This window comes from Ursus maritimus, unplaced genomic scaffold (genome assembly GCF_017311325.1).
Source record: "Ursus maritimus isolate PB19 unplaced genomic scaffold, ASM1731132v1 scaffold_2, whole genome shotgun sequence".
NCBI lineage: Eukaryota > Metazoa > Chordata > Mammalia > Carnivora > Ursidae > Ursus > Ursus maritimus.
In genome coordinates, this window is record NW_024424452.1 from 99,807,554 (window position 1) to 99,820,987 (window position 13,434).

At 48.9% G+C, this 13,434-nt stretch overlaps 1 protein-coding gene across 1 annotated transcript in view; it reads left to right on the plus strand.

Annotated features, from left to right (window-relative positions):
* Nucleotides 1-759: 759 nt before the first annotated feature.
* The window catches only part of NR5A2 (nuclear receptor subfamily 5 group A member 2), a 139,240-nt gene continuing 126,565 nt past the window's right edge, over nucleotides 760-13,434 (plus strand). The window contains exons 1-2 of the mRNA XM_040636421.1: nucleotides 760-977; nucleotides 12,372-12,509. Coding sequence (XP_040492355.1) covers nucleotides 914-977; nucleotides 12,372-12,509 — 202 coding nt within the window. The 5' untranslated portion in view covers nucleotides 760-913. The remainder of the gene's footprint in view (nucleotides 978-12,371; nucleotides 12,510-13,434) is intronic.

Consider the following 13,434-nt stretch of genomic DNA (forward strand, 5'->3'; position numbering starts at 1 on the left):
AAGAATAATAACTTAAAATTACGGAAAATGTATTATACATTAATCATTTTGCCAGCACTAACCTCAAAGCATGAGTTTTACTTTATTGGGGGTAAAGAGATAGGGTGCGCTTTTAATCAACTGACTAATGAACAAACAAGCTAAGATTAACTTCGCAGCTAATGAATAGGCGTGATTAAACACATGAATAAATAAATGACCATAGCTTGGAAATGCTACCTGTAGTATTTTAAAGTGTCAATCATATCTCTAGTCATCATTTAAAGAATTAATGTGTGCTAATGTTATCATCTAAAATATGTTTACAGAGGTCAGAAGAGCTATGTCTGTCCTCCTCTATGCAAAGAGGTGATGACATCAAGAGGGTATGTCACAAGCCTAAGTTTAGTTAGTAGATTTAAGTTGGTTTGGAGTTTTATCCATCAAGTATGATCTTCTGACCCCTCAGTTTTACAACTTTCCACTCTCTGTGCTGCATAGCACCTCTCCACTTCTGAGTTAATCATTTCTTTGCCATTATCTGCCAGGAGTTCTTATCTCTTTTGCTGTCACTTTATAACAGAGTCCTCTTATCAACTTGCATAGAGTCATGTGACCCGTCTAAGCCTATGAAAAGTTTCCATTCTTCTGATTAGAAACCATCATGTAACTGGATACATGGTTTACAGCAGGCCACTAATGCTGGAAAAAGTACAGAGTCCAGGGAAAGACTTACTTGTAACTTTCTGAATTCTTGGATTTTTTTTTTTTTTTTTTTTTTTTTTTTTTTTTTTGCTATTTTCTTAACTTTCACTAAGGGTTACTCTAGTCTGATGAGTCCTCCCAAGGGCTACAAAATTTGACAAGCTGTATTTTTTCTTATGCTCAATGATTTCTGCTTTAAACCAAAGGACCTCCTATAATTTTACTAAGCATGTCTTCTAATTCGGATACCGGAAATTTACAAGATTCTCTAAAGCACGGACTTACACCTATTGGTAAGTAGGAGTTGCTCTATTTATCATCCATTTATTATTCTGCTACTACATTAATTCGTGTAATTTAATCTTATTGATGTCTTTAGTATTGTAAGTCATTGCTTCTCCTATTGTCTATTAAAAGCACATAAGCCCATGTTTGTACCACACATTTATCTTTCTTGAAGTTAAAAAAAAGCAAATGGATATTTCAATATTATTCATTATATCCACTGTTTTTGGATGCCCATCCATTAGTCTAAAACAGAATAAAAAATGTATAATATATATATTTTATCACTAATATTTTCTGATAATTCTAATCAGAGATAATAAGCTAACATTTGAACAACTTGAAACAAGTTAACCAGATGGAGTCATCATTGATCAAACTTGAGCAAATAGCTTTCAAATATTTGTAAAGTTTCAAGCCACACCACAGTATGGTGTCTCATTCATTGCAGATACTATACAGAATCTTTTGTTTCTCTGATGAATAAAAGCCATGCAAAAAACACATGTATTTTTAATATATGTTTTTAATAAATATATGTATATATACACACACACCTCATCATTAGTTAAGGATTACAATTTGAGGGTTACTGTTTTCCAAAATAATGAGCATGGCTTATTTTTATAAACAGGAGTAAATAAAGCTAATTTTCACTTCTAAAAAGAACAAAAAATGTTAGTGTTACAGCAAGAATACATGCAATTAGTCCTAAAAGTAAAGGACTAAAAGGAAGTGATTTCCAGTGGTCTCTAATTATTAGCCTGTTGGCAGTCATGCCCTTTTCCCTTTCCCTTAGTTTTTGAAGGACCTGTGCGTTTTCTTGGAGCACTTAGGCTTTCGAACTGGAATTTCCCTGCGAATTCGCAGAGGCCTGTCATGAGCTCTGAGTTCCAGCTCTGCTGTAACAAGAAGGAAAATCAAGGCTTGGGCTTTTCCTCTTTCTCCTTTGATAACCAGCTGACTCCACCGAGTGCCGTGATTGCTTTTTTATTGGGACAACTACACCCTATGGTATATCAATTGAGGAAATGGTTACCACCCCCCTCCCCCCGCTACCAAAATCTGTACTTAGGAAAACAGGAGGAAGGCCATCAGAGTGCAACAGAGAATCAATTGCTCTGCAGATAAAAAGAAAATTTGAGCACAAGAAAGGAGGTGAAAGAGAAACACAAACGATTTCTAATCTTTTTTCGCCTGGCAAAACCGCAGCGGCGCGCTAGGGAGTCCTTCCAGGCAGCGACCGACCGGGCGTCGCCTGGGCTCGGCGCGGGGGGCTCACGGTGGGAGCGCGCTCAGCCGGGAACAGGAGCGGCGCGCGCGCGCGGTGCGGCCCGCGCTCCCGCCTCACCTCGGGTCGCGCGCAGCGGGGAATTAAGAGCGAATTAAGAGGGCGTGGGGTCCTCAGAACTCACGCGCGGACGCCCGCTCCACGGCGTCCCTCAGACCCCTGGCATGAATTAAAGAGGGTAAGGCGGTAGAAGGAGACACCTTTGCATTTCTCTCTGCTACGTTTTACCCACCGCCCTGGGACTCAGAAGGCGCGGGCTATGCTGTAGAACCGAGGCGGGTCCAGCCTGAGCGTAAATAGAGATCTAACACCCTCAAGTCTGGGATCAGCCAGGTTCCAGAGAGCCAGAACCTGCGGAACGTCTGCCTGGCCCCGGGAGGACTGCTAAAGACTGAGCCTAAAAAAAAAAAAAAAAAAAAAGTACGGAAGGAGGTGCTTAGCGAGTCTACCCCAACACCCTAAACCTCTCCAGGCACTTCCGGGCGTCAGATCCCGGGATGACAAAATTCCAGTCAACTTTCCGGTAAAAGAAACTTCTTTCCGGATCTCGTTCGGCCTCCCGCCCTTTCCCAGTCCTCTCACTCTCCCTCCTCCTTTCCCTGGTATTCCCAGGTGGCTGTGAGATGTCCCTGTTTGCAACGTCTTAGGCACGCAAAGGCGGCTGCTGGCACTGAGAATTTCATCTATTCATGGGGTAGCCTCCAACGAGCGCGGACGGTCATTCCTGGGGATTTCTTGGCTAGACAAGTCACCCAGAGGGCTGACAGAGGAAAGGGGGACATTGTGAGCCATCAGTCTGAACAGCTAGGGCTGACCCCAACCCTGAAGGTGAGTTTCCTCTTGGATTGGATTCTGACTGCCCAGGGTAGGCCCATTGGGAGGAACCCACTGGTGGAGTAGAGAGCGTCAGGTCCTGGGGTGGCTTTGAGGGGGCAAATGGCAAGTTAGGATAGTGATGGGGAGTGGTTCACAAAACTGAGGCCAAGGCATGTAGAGATCTGTTAGGGTTTCCAACTTTACATTAATTCAGTTGTGTTGTACTTAAGAAATGTGCCTTTGTTTATTTCAAAAGCTGTCTCTATGGGTCCTAGGTGGGCATGACATTTTCCTTCTATGCATACTGGTGGTTACATGAAAATTGTATATAAATATCTGTACTCATGTAGAAAAGTGGAAATAACATTGTTCCTTCTGCCTACCTGCAAGATAATCAGAGTGCGGTGTAAGAGCAGCAGACTTGGGGTTATAACCAGATTGTTCCCTTAAAGTTAACTAGCTCTGGGACACTGTCCAAATTCTTGGTTTCTGGCTTAGGTTGTTTTTTTTTTTTTTTTTTTCTTTCTCCCAAATGGGGCAATTTTACTGATGCTATACAGTAGTAATGTAAGAGAGAAAGAGAAATAGAAAAAGAATACAGTATTTGTCTGTATCAACAAAAGAGCCAAATCTGTATGATGGGAAGCATGTCCTGTAACAAGTATTCATTGACTCTTCTGCCATGTGCTCAATATTACTGCTTTGATTTCTATGATATTTATGTACTTCTTCAAATTAAGTGCATTTATGGAAAACATTATACACATTCAATATATTACTATTATCCACAGGAAGTTATGTCTGCATAGTTAGGGGTACATAATACACAATGCAAACATTCTTGAGACACTGTATATAGTTTGTTATCTAGTCCCCTTAGCACTCTTGGAGTCTGATTTTATTCCAGCAGTCACCTCCAGTAAGCTCTGTGCCCATAAGGATCTCTGAAAGTAGACATGCAGTGGAAAATGAGATAGCCCATTGTCACCCTAAACTCTGGCCAGCTTTATTTGCAGTGCTGTTTAGAATGTCAGTCACCCAAATCCATGTTCTAATTCTTGACTGCTGGGCTTAGGCGGCCAGTTCCCTCCAGGAAGCTGAAGTCTGGTGCCTCTTCATCTTCCCTGCCTCGGCCCAACTCCAGAAGAGTGCTTCCCATACTCCCTTTACTGGCCTTGATCTACAAGTTCTCACTGGGACTAAAGGATTTCTTTAACACCTCTTTTACTAAACCAAAAGAGATTTATGGAGGAAGGGACAACAGAGGCTTGGTAGTGCTTTTTTCCCTTTACTTCATGCCTCCACCCAGACATAAGGTCTAGGGTTCTCTTAGGTTCAGCCTTGAACTTGAGATGAGCTAGAGAAGGGCTCTGGGACAGACTCCCCCCTGGAGGCCTGGCTTCACCCAAGCACTGGGGGATGTTTTATGAAGGGCAAGAGTCAGACATCTTGCTCCCCAAGACGAGAACCTACCTCAGGATAAAGCTATTTCTTTGGGTTGTACTTCCTCAGTCTTCACCTTATTGGAACAAAAATTTCTCTGGGAAATCCAGTTGGCTTCAAGGAACTTTAGGAGTCTGGGGGCCTTGAGGTCTGTGGAGGCCCTGGGGAAGAGTTGAAATATAACCAGTGTGAATTTGAGAGGGTAAGCCTGGGAAGAACCATGTGGACTGAACTTGACCGGACAAATTAAAGGCTGCCTCTTTTGTAGTCTTTTGGGAGCTCTGATATGTGTGTTTTTGTGTAATAAGTAAGAAAAGACACACTTAACTTTTAAACTCCAAATAATCTGCATACAGATGGAACATAGCAGTTTGGTGAGCAGTTTTATCGGAGGTGTAGTTAAGTCCCTGAGGACTGTGTCAAGCACTGCAAGATAGTCAAGTTAGCAAGTGCCTCCCACTGGAAGGATCTTATTTTTCATGGTTCTAGAATGGTTAGTGATTCCCTTCCTAGTTACTTTCCTTACAGAAAGGCAAGTGTGGGTGAAGTTAGGGGAAAAGAGAGAAATACAAAGGAGAACTGATGTTTATTAATAGCATATGTTGCTTTACTGGTACTCTCATACACCTATAAAGTTTACTTCGTTAACCTTATTTTACTGATGACAAAATTGAATCAGAAAGGTCAAGTGATTTTCCCAAGATCACTCACCTTGTCAAGAGAGTGAACTGTAATCAGAACCCATGGAGGTGATTCTGAAATCCATCATCTTTCTTTAAAGTAGTGATTATTTGCCTTTGTTGATAGAAAGGAATGATGATTAAAACCAACGTTGATCTACTCAGACATTCTTCCGAAAGGCATTTTGGGATGAAGAAGATACTTGTAAATGGCTCTTTATCTTCCTTTTCATTCTACAGTGGAAATCAGATTTAGATCCCCGGAGAATTCAGCAGAGTGGGATGGGGAGAGGTGTAGGGGGCCAGGTGGGGGCAGCATCTGGGAGCTTTGGCAGAGCAAAGCAGGTAGGAAAGCACTTTGGGTCTTCTGTTCTGGTTTCCTTGAAAGGATCTCTGGAGTTTGGAGGGAGTTTCTCTTGCAGTGATGGGGTGTAGGCTGGCAACTTGCGGGACTACTGACAGACAAGGGAATTGAGAGAAAATTCAGAGCATGTATAGAGTTGGTGGGTATGAGGAGGGCAGAGAAATCACTCAAAATGAGTGACTGAGTTTTGTTTTTTTTAGATTTTTATTTATTTGACAGAGAGAGAGCACAAGCAGGGGGAGCAGCAGGCAGAGGGAGAGGGAGAAGCAGGCTCCCCACTGAGGAGGGAGCTCAATGTGGGGCTCCATCCCAGGACCCTGGGATCAGGACCCCAGCCAAAAGCAGACGCTTAACCGACTGAGGCACCCAGGCGTCCCTGAGTGACTGAGTTGAGAGAAAAGGACCCTTTTTACCTGAGGAACAAACATCTGTTGTCTCATAAGGTGAGGAGATAGAGAAAGAGATGGTTTAAGCACACGCACCCTTTTGTAAAAGCACTTTTGACAAACCCCGGTTTGTTTCTAGCGAGATGCTCGTCCCACGCCCAGCGCTAACATTTTTCACAGTAAATGCTGATTCCTTCATGATCTGGACGTCCGCAGCCTCAGCCCCACCAAGCTCCACCTGTTCCACCAGCGGTCTATATTGGATTGAAAAATCGGTCGGAACACGCCACTACGTCCCCGAAGCATCTCCAAACAAGAAACCCTGGGGAGAAAGCGGAAGAATTTGCCCCACGCCTTTGCGCTGACTGGCCACCACCTCTGAATCCTGAAAGTTGTCTTTAGCTCGGAGGAGGAGTCGACGCGCTGCCCAACTAGCGAACTGCGTAACCTCCCAGACCCTAAGACTTTCCATCCTTTCGAACCGCAAGCCGAAGGGTGAAGATATCACCGCAAAGTCCCGCCTTTCCAGCCCCCCCGCCCTTTTTCTGTCCCGAAGGGGCCCAGATTGGTTGACAAACACAGCTCTACGCGGCCCGGCACCCTTTGATCTTAAGAACAGAAACCCCTAGGGCGGGGGCCTTCCTAAGGCAAGAGTCTCCCGACCACCCATCCCCGCGCACCAAGAACGGAGGAATTCCCAAGCGAGGCGGCGCGGATTCCCTTCTTCCCTCAGGACACTTCCACTCTGGCCGGACTCACTTGAATGGTAGCCCTGAAAAGTCTGGTGCTAGGGTTTTCGTTCCTAGTCCGGGTTGAGGAGGGGGGAGGGGATATGGAGAGTGGAATTGCAACGCAAGGGCTCAGCTGGTTTCACTAAGAGATTGGTGGCCTGCTGGCGCCAGGATCGTCCTCGAGAACACCACTCACTGTTCGGGTTTGTCCCGAGGATGGGCAGGGGTGGTTCCGAGACTGGAGTCTCACTGTTTTGAGTTGGAGCTGACTCACATCTCCATTTCAATTACAGAGGAAGAGATAGATTAGATTGGACCACCTACCCAAGATTATTTCCCCAGCCAGCTCTTTTCTCAAGACCGGATCTCCCCGCCCACTTGGAGAAGGGCACCGGGTATACCAAAGCGGGACGCGCCTGGACCCCTGGGTTGGGGCAACAGTCTCCAAAGAAAATGAAGCCAAAAAGTTCTACCGAGAAGCCTTTTTACAGAGATGCAGATTCCGATAATCCAGGCCAAACTCTCGGAAAACCTCACCTTTCCTTTAGGGCAAGGGTGGGAGGTTGGTTGGGGGAGGGGCTGGAGGAGGCTGGATTACCTGGATAATTACTTCACCTTGTATTTTCCTGCTCGGTAAAGACGGGGCCGTGATATATTATGATAGTCTCATAGTGATTGTGAATCAATCCCCACTTGGCGGCTACCCCTGACACACAAGTCTTTCCAGGAGTAGAATGTCTAAATTGATAGCAGTTTTTCCTCCTGCTCTACTAGCTGTGGTAGATGATGTCTTAAGTAGTTATTTACACATGTACCAGAAAGAGATTTTTTTTTTTTTTTGAACGAGGCACGACTTCTCACCTATTCAAGTTTATTTTTTCAAAGCTTCGGCCAATACGGTGCTCCTTGGTAATTTGTATGTCTACTGAAATTTAACCCCTCTCATCTTAAAGTGCTCTGGACGCCGGCTGGTGGAGCCTGGAAGCGGGGGCGGATAGGCCAGCCCCCAGAGCTCAGGAGCGGAACTCTGGAATTCCTGCTAAACTTAATTTTCAGAGAAAGGCAAAAGGCGCTTCTGATGGGCTTTTTGAGTGGGAGGGGCTGAGAAATTAGGCAGAGCCTGAGTTTTCTGTTGCTGATAAACTTGCTTCTCTTTCCCCTCGGGCTATCCCGGCCACTTGGTGGAGACTTTCCGGGAAAAAAAAATCTAGGTTTCTTCTGAGGCTGGAAACTAGACACGTGCTACGAGAAAAGTAATGATTTTGGTTTCTTAAAAACACCAAAAGTAGAAATGGAGGAGACGTTAGAAATTGTTTCCAAGAATGTAGATTTGCAAGTTTCGTGCGGGGTTGGGTGGGTCAGGCAAGGCTTCTCCCACCCAGGCGCGCGGGAGGGGTGGGTCTGATACTTGGGACCTGTGTTTTCCGAGCCCAGGAAACTTGAACCAGTCCTAAAAATCTTGACATTTTTCACTCCCTTTGCAGCCTGCATGCATTTAGCGCGAGGGGCTGGCCAACAATTCTCAGGTCAGGTCAAGGGCAGGCTGTTCCCGGCGCGCGGTCTGAAATGCGGCGTGGAACAGCGGAGAAGTGGAGGCGGGGGAGGAGAGCGAGGCAGTTACATCCTCGCGGGTGGGGAGTGCGAGACCTCCTCAGCTGCAGCCCGCCGGGTGAATGGGGCGCACGGCCCCGTGACGCTGAGCCTGGATAAAATATGCCAGGACTGCGCTCCTCGGGCTCATCAAGGCTGCGGGAGCCTCCCCGAGCCATCATCCTTTATAATTGCAACCGTCAATCAATGCTTTAAGACAAAGTCAGAACCGGGAAGGACGAGCCCTGGAGACCAGTCTCGTCGGAAGGAAGGTGGAGGCGTGGGGGAAGTGAGGGGAAAGGGGAGAGAAGTTTGCCAGAAGTTGGCAGAGGAATGCAAGAAAGAAATTGAGAATGCGCACGGTAGCTAAAGCCGGAACAGCCTCCCCCTGCCTCCCGTCTTCTGGTCTGTGGTCTCTGCCACCAGTTAAGTTTCCTGCAGACGGGGTGGATTCGTAAGTGTGCATCCACTAAAAGGCAGAGTGGCAGTAGGTTAAGATGTCCCTGGAGGAAGATGGGTTGCGTCTGCCCGCCCGTCCGCCCGCCGGGGCTTTATTATTCCAAGCCGATCGGTGTGTCTGTCGGTCAGTCCAGACTACAACTGGCATCAACGTTTAGACCACACAGGCCTTGTTCCCCTACTCCCATCTCAACCGCCTCCCCCTTCCCGGGTCCTCTTGGCTCTCCTTCTTCACAGATGCCTCTGCACCCTAGAACCATCCTCAGGGAACCGAGCCAAGGCACCGTGGGCGGCTCAGGCTCCTCCTCCCCCAACTCTCCTTCGGAGAGGGTGTTCTGGGAGACGCCCAGGCCGATCCCAGGTCACAGGGCAAGCGGGTCCTGGCCCAGCAGAACTGAAGGGTCAAGGGACGAGAACATTCGTATGGAGGAGACTCAGAGGGTGGGGAATGGATGCACTTGCAGGGTGGGAATGAGTGTAGTGTCGGAAGCCTCGGTGCCGCCGCCCCTCCCTCTGCGACTGCCCCAGGGTTGGGGACTCCACTGCTCCCCTAAACTCCTTGAGCTGAAAACCGGGAAAAGGTGAGCGTGCCTTCCGGTCGCTGAGCAGAACCAATTCCAGTGGAAGATTTCCCACCATGTCCACTGCAGGCGGTGGTTTTGAAATCCGCGAGGGAATCTGGGATAGGGTTGATCCTGGGGCACTCTTCTCTCCCTGGAGCAGGAGGCCTGGAGCGCCGAAGTTTTCTCTCTCCTTGAGACCTCCTGCGTTTGTGGTGCCCCTTGTGTTCACTGCGGTCAGCCTGGAAAAGAGCCTCAAGGCAAGGCAAAACGCCTTGGACCTTTCCTCAGTGATACAACCATGGATTTTTTTTTTTAAGGGTGACTTTTTGAAACCTTGTCTTTAGCCCCCATCTCCCCCCAAACTCCTCTGATTTGGGGAGGAGATAAATGAATGTCAGCTGGCCCTCTGTCACCATCACTTCTGGTTTGGGGTGTGTGAGGTGAAGGCTGACTGGCTTGGACTGAAAAGATGCTAATATGGTCTAAACAAGCCCCTTCTGGGGCTGAAGCTGGCTTATGAATGTAATCAGAAAGTTTGCCTTGGCTAGGTGAGGCTGTGCCTCAAGTCCAGGCAAAGATTTCACCATGCTACAAATATATGATCCTGTCAGACCCTCTTTCTACTTCTTTCAACTCCCCTAACTTCTTCCTTCAGCTCTACCAACCAGAGGACCTTCTCTCTGGCTCTGAGAGCTGGGAGCTCCCTCTGAGGACCAAGAGTCTGGAGTTCTCCATAGCTGCCAGCCTGACGTTTGTGAAGGTGCTGCATAAGTGTCCCCCCAAGCTCTTTGTAGTGGAAGGACACTCCTAAATTAAGACTTTGTAATAAATTGATTTTCAAAGTTAATCTAAATCCACAAAGCACTGCAAGAACTAATTTGAGCCTTGAGATGTAATTCCTTTCCTTTTCTGAACTACTTAAGTAAAAAAAATATATATATATATATATATATATATATGCACTTAATTCACCATGGTATTTAAAACAACTAGTAATATTGAAAATGGATTGACAGTGTTACTTGATACTATCACAGAAATCTCAGTATCTTAAGGGTCACTAATTTTGGCAACCACAGCCCACTGCTCTTTCCAAACTAATGGACAGCCTCCCTCCCCCCAAGTTTAAACATTTATGAAATTTGATGATGCTACAAAACTGAGATTTAAATAACTTAGATTCTGAATGTATATTGAAGAACAGAATGACAAAAAGAACAATTTAGAGAACCAACAGCCTCTGAATTGCAGACATGGGTGGGTGATGAACATCCCGTTTCATGTAAAAGTGTAGATTAATCATGGCGGTGATTGGAGTGTTTTTCAATTCATCAAATACTGGACTGGGCAGTTTGAATGTGTGATCTCCATGCCATTCAAATAGAATAAATTCAGATCTTTTGAGATTCAAATTCACCCCCTTGTGGGTGGACTCTGATAATTACCCGGTCTCACAGCAGACACTGACTATGAGGCATTTCATATGCAGTCATGAGGCTGGAAAAAATGTTTTTCATCTTGTTGGGATGAGATCTGAAAACTTTGAAGATGTGGCTGGGCTGATGGCCGAAGAGCTTACATAACAGATGGTTCTTTAAAACTTTATTAAAGTGCTGGGCCTCTGGGCCTCATGTGGATTGTCCCACCAGAGACACCAGAATAAAAAAGGAAAGCCTAGTCCGGTCTTTGCATTCTACTGGGAAACGCAGTTCTCTAAAATTTAGGAAGTCTGCCGCCAGTATAATCTTGGGCTGGAGGGGGTGGGGTGTTTATAATTGAGTGAAGGAACTGGTAGAGTGGGGAAACAGGGATAGCTTTTTCTCAGATTTCCAGCGAGTGAGTGAACTTGCGGCGATATGGCTGTCTGCTCTGTGGGCCGGGACGCTCGGCCACTCCAGGACTCCCGGGGCCCACGGTGGGGCCTTTCCGGACTGAATGCCGAGGGGGTAATGTAACAGGGAGCCCCCTTGAGAGCAGGCCAGCTCTTTGGAGAAGAGGGGACAACTGAATTCAAGATCTCTTTTCTCCTTTAGGTTGTTTAAGTGGGTGTTTAACTCCCCCCTCTAGCCCCTGACCCGACACACGCGCAGAGACACGCACGCACACCTACACACTCCCGCATCCCTTCTGGCTTCCCCCCAAGCTCGCAGAAATAAATCGCCGCCCTAGTCTCCCGTCCTCCGCCGCGGCGCTCAGACAGAGGTCGCCTCTCACTAGCTGGAAGACCCAGCAGCATTCACATCCCCCGCCCCAGGTCAGGGTGGCGTGGGAGGGGGTTAAGGCGGGGTGGTGAGGTTGGGGCAGGCGAGGGGACTGGAGCATGCGCCTCATCCTCATTGGCTGGCGGCTGGTGTCCGACCGAGTCCGGAACCCGCGTCCCCATTCACTGTCAGCACCCCTCATCCCAGCCTTCCCCTTACCCCCGTCTTACTTACCTCCCCTCTCCTCCTCATCTTCCCCTTTACCTTGCCAGCACCGTCACCCTCGGGGCTGGAAGGACTGCTCTCGGACACGCGGGAGGACTAAACGAGAGGCAGGAGAGGGAGGTTGGAACTTCACAACTCCACACTTGTGATAGTGAGCGAGAGGGAAGCTGAGACGGGGGAAGGGGCGGAGAGGAGAGAGAGAAGTGAGGCGAGAGAGAGACCCCTGGCGATCCTGAGCCAGAGGGCGCGTGGAGGGAGGGGTAGAAGTCCGAGCTGTCCGGGAGCAGCGGCAGCGGCACCGCCGCGGCGGCAGCAGCAGCTCCGCGGCCGCCTCCGCTGCCCGCCCGGAGCTCGGCCGCAGACGGATCCGCGCCCCGGGCAGCTGCGCCCTCGCCACCGCCGCCGCCTCCGCCCTCGCCGAGCCAAACCGAGGCGCCGGGACGCAGTCTTCACCGCATCTCGTAGCCCGCCATCTCCTCCCAGCGGCTTGGGGGGCGGCTCCGGAGTTGCGAGACTGGACGGGGCTCAGGGGTCCTGACCGGCGGCCCCGGGAGGAGGCGGAGGCACGCTCCTGCGAGCGGGTGGGTGAGCCAGCACCCCAGTCGCCCCTCCCTTTTTTCCGCCGGAGTTGAATCTGTGCTGCCCGTGTCCAGGTGCTGGGCTTCCGGACGGACACGGACCCCCTATCCCCGCCCGCGGCCGCCTTGTCATGCTGCCCAAAGTGGAGACGGAAGCCCTGGGACTGGCTCGATCGCATGGGGAACAGGGGCAGATGCCGGAAAACATGCAAGGTAAGGAGGCGCTGCGCGGCGCTCGGGCTCCCGCGGCCACACTACCCCGGGGCTCGCCCTGCGGGCTTCAGCCGCCCACCCCGCGCGGGCACTGGAGCTGCCGGGCTGGGCTCTCGCGGCCGCTGGGCTGTTGGGGCAGCGCTGGGGCGGCAGGCCCCCACCCCGGGGACAGGCATAAAAGTTTATGGCTCTTGAACAATGCGGGGCGGAGGTTTTCCAAGCAATGCCTAATTGGCCGCTTCTAATTAAGAAGAGAGGCTTCCAGCTCTATGGCAACCCGAGGGGGGGCAGTTTCAGGCTAAAGATACTTCAGAATAAAAAGATCATTCTAAGAAATGGAGTGCATCACTGGAAACCGGAGCAGGTCCTCAGTCATTGAATCGGTGGGAACTTTAATCAGTGCTCCTGTGTGGAGGGAAAACACCCTGCCTAGCAAAGTCAACTACAGAAAGAGAAGATGACTCCGGAAAAGCTTGTCTTAGCGGCGTTAGAATGCCTGTGGGCACCCCCAAAAGCCCATGCGGACACTGGGAGCCGGTTGTAATTTGGATAACTTCAGAACTGCAGGCAGAACTGGAGATCCAAAGTTACCCCAACCCCATCCTCTGCACGGGTATTGCCGAGGGAGGGGGGCAGCGGCTTAGTTTAATGCCTCTACTTCAGTCCGAGAGCTGGGAGTATGGAAGTCCTATTTGTTTTCCCACCTCTTGATTGCTGACAACAAAAAAAGCAAACTCTGCTGGCTGTTTTTTTTGCCGCATTCCAAAACAGCGACTATGTATGATGAACCCTTCAGAAGTTTATCGCAGTTGCCCTGGGCCGGGGAGGGAACAATGCTAGGAAAAGTCACCGGTGCTCTTCCATCCTCGCCCCTTCCAGCGCGCAGGATGTGCGGGCAGGCGGGCCTGTGATCCCGGAACGCTTC